The sequence below is a fragment of the Petromyzon marinus genome, chromosome 12, assembly GCF_048934315.1.
Source record: "Petromyzon marinus isolate PM22_M1 ecotype Great Lakes invasive population chromosome 12, UKy_Petmar_22M1.pri1.0, whole genome shotgun sequence".
Taxonomy (NCBI): Eukaryota; Metazoa; Chordata; class Hyperoartia; order Petromyzontiformes; family Petromyzontidae; genus Petromyzon; species Petromyzon marinus.
In genome coordinates this window covers 5,870,077-5,875,710 of record NC_133678.1, presented here as the reverse complement: position 1 = coordinate 5,875,710, position 5,634 = coordinate 5,870,077, and the positions used below count along the sequence as shown (strand labels likewise).

Genomic DNA, 5,634 nt, shown 5'->3' with positions numbered 1-5,634 from the left:
TAATGTAAATATGCTCTCGATTATATCAAAGTTTACACAAGTTTATAATTTAGTAATGATCTATCGGTCCGAACATGATAATCACGAAGGTGTGTCTTTATCCTGTTATGATTGCAGAAATGTAACTGTGAATGGAAAATCGGATGTTAGAATTATTGTATTCCTGTACTATTGTTTATCTCAGACAACATTCTAATTTCGTATGAATATTGAAATCTGGCATCAAATTTAAATGTTTATCAAGTCTATATATGTAAACAAAAAATTGCAATAATGAAGGCAAGTCATTTTAGTGAAAATATATGATCGGCAATTTATATATTATTTATAGGTTTTTTTTTACTGCCAAAGATTAAACTGTAAACTAAATTTTTGAGAATTTAATAACTTAAAAAGTACCAGACTTATTATAACTCTTCATTATAACGCTTCATGAGAAGAGTTATAATAATTACAAGGTACCAGCAGTTGATTGACAAAGGGCTGAATATAATAATTATAGTATATAAGTTGGTCAAAACATCGACTTACATAAATGTCAAAATTTTACTGTTTTATATTTTTCTCTACTTTCCCAGATATGAATACCATTCGGTTATAACATGTTTTTTTTATAATATGTTTTAAATTAGGTGGTTTTCTTTCGTTTCTTTGTTGATAAATAGTGTACATATACTGTACATCAGAACTGGTTCATGTCAATGGCACGATGTGCTTCTGAAAATTAGCTTTGATGTAAGAAGGTCGTGGCCAAATTTCTTAAAGCAAACTCACAACGAGATTGCTATGGCTGTCCAACAATAATGAATACACGTGAAAAAAATTCCGTGTATTTGCCCAAAATCATGTTGATATGCCAATGCTATGTATTTTTTCAAATAACTTTGAAGCTACGAAGTGTTTGACTTCAACCGGATGACATTGGTGCAATGGCCGTGTGCCCATGTGCTGTCGACAATGCCCTCTGCCTATGCTGTTTTCATATTTTATCACAATACATGGGAAACGTTGAGGGATGGGTAAGCAACTCAATATATGTTGCCTGCCACGTTTGTCACATTTTTACTCAGGATTTGAATGCATAGAATGACGCAACATGGTGTTTTTCCATTCCAGTTTTAATGAATATGAATCGGGATGTGATGGAGCCATTGGTATTTATTGAAACAAAAACTTTACATTTCTCAACATTATATGAGAATACAGTGCACGATGAAACAAAATGAGCATTTTTCAAGTGCACACTATTTATGTTTTATCCGTGGTGACTTGGTAACTGTGCCCGTACTTTTTCAGCTGTATGGATTGAACGCACATTACACAATCCGACATAAGCGAGATCTATATTTAAAATCGTTATCAGTACTGTAATAAAATAACGTAACTTTAAGCGTCAACCTATTTTAGCATGGCATTCTATCGAGCCCAGAATCACAATTTCACAGGCTGATAATACATGTGTTTAAAATAATATATTATAATATAATCTGCATGCAAATATATCACGTTTGAGTTTACGAAGTATAGATTCAGGAGGCTACCTTACACTCCAGGAGTTTCTGGAAGTTATTCCTAAAGTTTACATCGAGGAACGCGTACAGGAACGGGTTGAGGCAGCTGTTGGCGTAGCTGAGGCTCGTGATGAAGTAGGAGACGCCAACCACCACAGGGGTCTCCTGAAGGTTCCCAGTGAGGGCTATGACCGTGCTCAGGTGGTAGGGTGTCCAGCAGAAGAGGCACACGGCCAGCACGATGAACACCATGATCGTGACCTTCCTCTTGGCTTTGTCCAGCGCCTTGCCGTTCGTGTTGAGCCTCATGTTTCTCAGCTTGTACAGCATGGTGGTGTAGAGGATGCAGATGGTGGAGACGGGGATGGCGAAGCCGAAGACGAGGGTGTAGATGCGGCTGCCCTTGAGCCAGTTGAACTCCGGCTTGGGGAAGTCGAGGCTGCAGTGATTCCTGTCGAACTCGTCCACGTACGTGCTGGCGAAGATGGTGAACGGGAGGATGACGACGGACACGAGCAGCCACACGCCCCGGCTCACCAGCTTGGCGTTCCTGTAGGTCCTGCGGGGCAAGTTCTCCGATTTGACCGTCGCCGTCACCACGAAGAAGCGATCGGCGCTCATGACCGTGAGGAAGTAGATGCTCGTGAACATGTTGTACTGGTCGATCGAGAGGATGACCTTGCACATGGTCTTTCCGAAGGGCCAGTCCTGCAGCAGGTGGTTGGCGATGTTGATGGGCAGCACCAGGGTGAAGAGCTCGTCCGCGATGGCCAGGTTGAGAATGAACATGTTGGTCACCGTCTTCATTTTAGGGGCGCGCAGGATGACGTAGATCACAGCCGTGTTGCCCGTCAAGCCGATGGCGCAGATGACGGAGTAGATGATGGGCAAGGTGATGTAGAAGTCACTGCTGTAGTCGACCTGCGTCCTGTTCGTTCCGTTCGCGCTCACCGCTGTCTCGTTGAGAAACGAAGTCGCGTTCGACTGGGTCCAACCTGACCCCGGGGCCTCCATGTCCAGGCGGGGCCTCTCTCTCTCTCTCCGTGTTCCGTCCTTCCTGCCTCCCTCTGTGATTTATAAATGAACGAAGTTTCTACCCCGCGTGGATGAAACCACAAAGCGAGCACCACTCGCTGCGCACGCCAGCAGGCTCCTGTTTCTTTTTTCTTCCAGTTCAATCCGTCCTGTGCCGTTAATGCGAACACGCTATCCTAAAACGCCATCCAGTATGTGTATATACGTCGAACCTCTTTCGCAGCGTGCCTAACCAACCGTGATAATCGGAGGTACGGGGGGGGGGGGGGGGAGAAGGACAACAAAACGAAACACAGAAAGCAGTTCGAAAGAAATGGGTTTTAAATGAGAGTAGCGAGTTGGCTCCTTCCGAGGCAGAAGTTTAATTGTCGCGTACCGATTGAGACGATCCTTTCCGACCCCTCCAAATGCCTCCCGAATTCACAGCTTAAATCCCAACGCGGAGAGCAGAAAACAACGCGGCGGTAGGAAGAGTGATCAACGGAACTTAGAAGGACGCCTGCGTGTTCCTTGCTCGTCTCGTTGCGTCGCAGCGGCTGCGGCGTCCGTTTGAGAGTGACGACGACTCGGGCTCTTGTTACGCCGAATTAACGCCAACAGAAGCGTTTGCTGAAGGGGGGGGGGGGGTTTCTTCCATTTGTTGGGGTTGGGTGGAGTGGCGGGGGGGGGACCGCAGGGTGGCTGGCATTGTTGTTGATGATGCGGGATGAGAGAGAGAGGGAGAGCCGCGTGTGTGCGAAGGCGGCGATTGTCATCCAGCCGGAGGGAATTGCGCTGTCCCTTTCAGCACCAGCGCGGCTGCGAGCAGGGCATGGGTGGTGGCTTCTTCCATCCGGAGAGGCGATAGAACCTCTCTGCGCTGTAGCACAAAAAGACAAAGATGCCACCGCGTAGCCTTCGACAGACTGTTAGGGGCAAGTGTTGTCAGCGAGCACCTATGAAGGCCGGAACGGTGCACGAGGGGGTGGGGTGGCCAGCACCACGCCCGACCGCCTTTGTCTCCCCAGTCGCGATGTTTACACACCGCGCCAGGTGGTCATTTGAGGCTTAGTCGATCCGAGGGAAGGTCCAGGACCGGTTCAGATATTCGTCACTGGCGTTGGCCGTAAGCGGGAATCGAACTTATGGTCGCCGGGTTCGTAGTGCAGCGCGCGAACCGTTACGCCACACACACACACACGTCACGTACCGACAATGAGAGCACACATCACTTTTAATAGTGTTCTCTGTCAAAGTACGAAGCTCCCCTAGCGTCCAATACAACTCATGCAAACAAACGAATGTTTTATTTTTCTTTTTACCCGTTAATTACTGCAATAACATGACTGTCCTCGATCACCCGCTACCCGACCAATAAGATATTGTATAAATGTGAAGCTACTTTTTGCGGTATGATCATTAAGCCTTTTAATGCATTTTCTGTTCAGTAATTGGATGAAGTCCTTTTGTCATTGCTTTGCCTAATTCGTAAGATCAAACAGCTATTGTCTCTACAAATTGCCTATTGCCTCTACAAAATACGTTGCATCTGTATATATAAGTATGTATGCGCATGCACGTGTATGTAAGTGTGCTTGCGTGCTGTGTGTGTGATATATGCGTGATTGCGTGTGCTGGGTATAACAGCCCGTGTAAGCGGCCGTACCTGAGCTGGTCACGCGTGTGCGCTGAGCTGCAAGTCCACACAGCTTGTGGCTCTTGGTATCACCGTGTAGCCAGAACCCCCCAACGCACAAGTGGCACAGCGCAGCGCAGCGCTTTGCAGGTTGCTTTATTATCATCCAGTGTGGGGCGATGTTACATGTGACACCGTCTCCAATGTTACCAACTGCCGACCTCAAACCTGTGAAAAAAAGCACCGCAGCGCCCATGTGTTTTTGTTGTTGTTGCAAAGAGAACAATCCATAGAATTAGAATGTCATTTTTTTTTTCAAATGTATAGATGACCGTCCATTGATTTTCTTTGACGTGCTGGGAAAGAGTGGTGAGTGAGTGAGTGGAATGGTAGGCATTTCCCTCCCCCCAAAAAAATATAACAAGGAGCAATTATGTTACAGCCCTCCCATAGCGGAACCGCACTATGCTCGTGGCATTAAACTGCCGTGCCCTCTCTTTCGAGTTGCAAGTACAATCTGTACAAATTTAAGAAGGGAAAAAAAATCTGCACAATTATATATCTGTACGTTTCTGCGAGCATAAAGTCGAACGAGATCACTCATCCAAATTGTACGAATACGGTTGAATATTCCTCGAATTATGTTCACAAATGTTCAAAAATACGCTAAATAACTAAAACTGGTTAAATATGTATGTATATATTATATATTTAATGTTCGCTGCTGCAAGGATGAGTGGTAGCCACATGTTCATGATGCTATAGAAACTGCTTCAGCTGTCCATGCATGTATGTATGTTGAACTTCATTTGCACCATAGGTAGCCAAACGTGCTAATCAGAGGTTATTTTTAATGGCATTACCCTTTAATACCATAAAAACACTTGCAACACCACCCATATTAATTACCATCCTTAAGAGAAGAATAGCAAATTAATATCCGATCCGCAAATCGGGTCTGCAGATTTGCTGACCATTGCTGTGAGGTATTGGAGAAGGGAGAAATCATCAGCCCCAACAACATTATGGGGCAGAAGGGATCTGACCCAGTGATGGAGGCTGAGCCTCAAAGGTTGGAGGAAGTAACCAATCACCCCCTGTGAGTGGCTGGTTGTTGTAGCATCTGCTGAAGAGAAACCCGAGGTTGATCCGGAGCATTTCGCAGTGACGAGATGTTGACTATCTCGTCTGGTATGCAGGAGGTCGTGGGTTCGATGCCGACCTTGAGTTTGCGTGTTTCTCTCTCCCCATGATCGCGTGGACTTTTCTCCGGGTACTCCGGTTTTCCCTCCACATTTAGAAACGTGCGCTTAGAGTATTTGGTTGCTATACATTTCCAAATGATAAGCCACTTCGTTGAGCTATCATTTGTGGCCAGGTCGCTTCTGAAAAAGAGCTCAGTGGGCCTTAGCTGGTAACAAAAAAAATCGTTGAATCAGTTTAGTTTATTGGGCTACTGCTGACTACTACGGT

At 45.7% G+C, this 5,634-nt stretch overlaps 1 protein-coding gene across 1 annotated transcript; it reads right to left on the bottom strand.

Annotated features, from left to right (window-relative positions):
* Positions 1 to 1,099: 1,099 nt before the first annotated feature.
* Positions 1,100 to 5,298, bottom strand: LOC116941636 (neuropeptides B/W receptor type 1). The gene is made up of 2 exons (XM_032952916.2): positions 4,192 to 5,298; positions 1,100 to 3,405 (listed from the first exon to the last, which is right to left on the bottom strand). The coding sequence occupies exon 2, from the start codon at positions 2,523 to 2,525 to the stop codon at positions 1,530 to 1,532; it is 996 nt and encodes a 331-aa protein (XP_032808807.1). The 5' UTR covers positions 2,526 to 3,405; positions 4,192 to 5,298; the 3' UTR covers positions 1,100 to 1,529.
* Positions 5,299 to 5,634: the final 336 nt, after the last annotated feature.

Excerpts from the sequence above, each read along its gene's own strand:
- LOC116941636 (XM_032952916.2), bottom strand. The coding sequence starts at position 2,525 with ATGGAGGCCCCGGGGTCAGGTTGGACCCAGTCGAACGCGACTTCGTTT.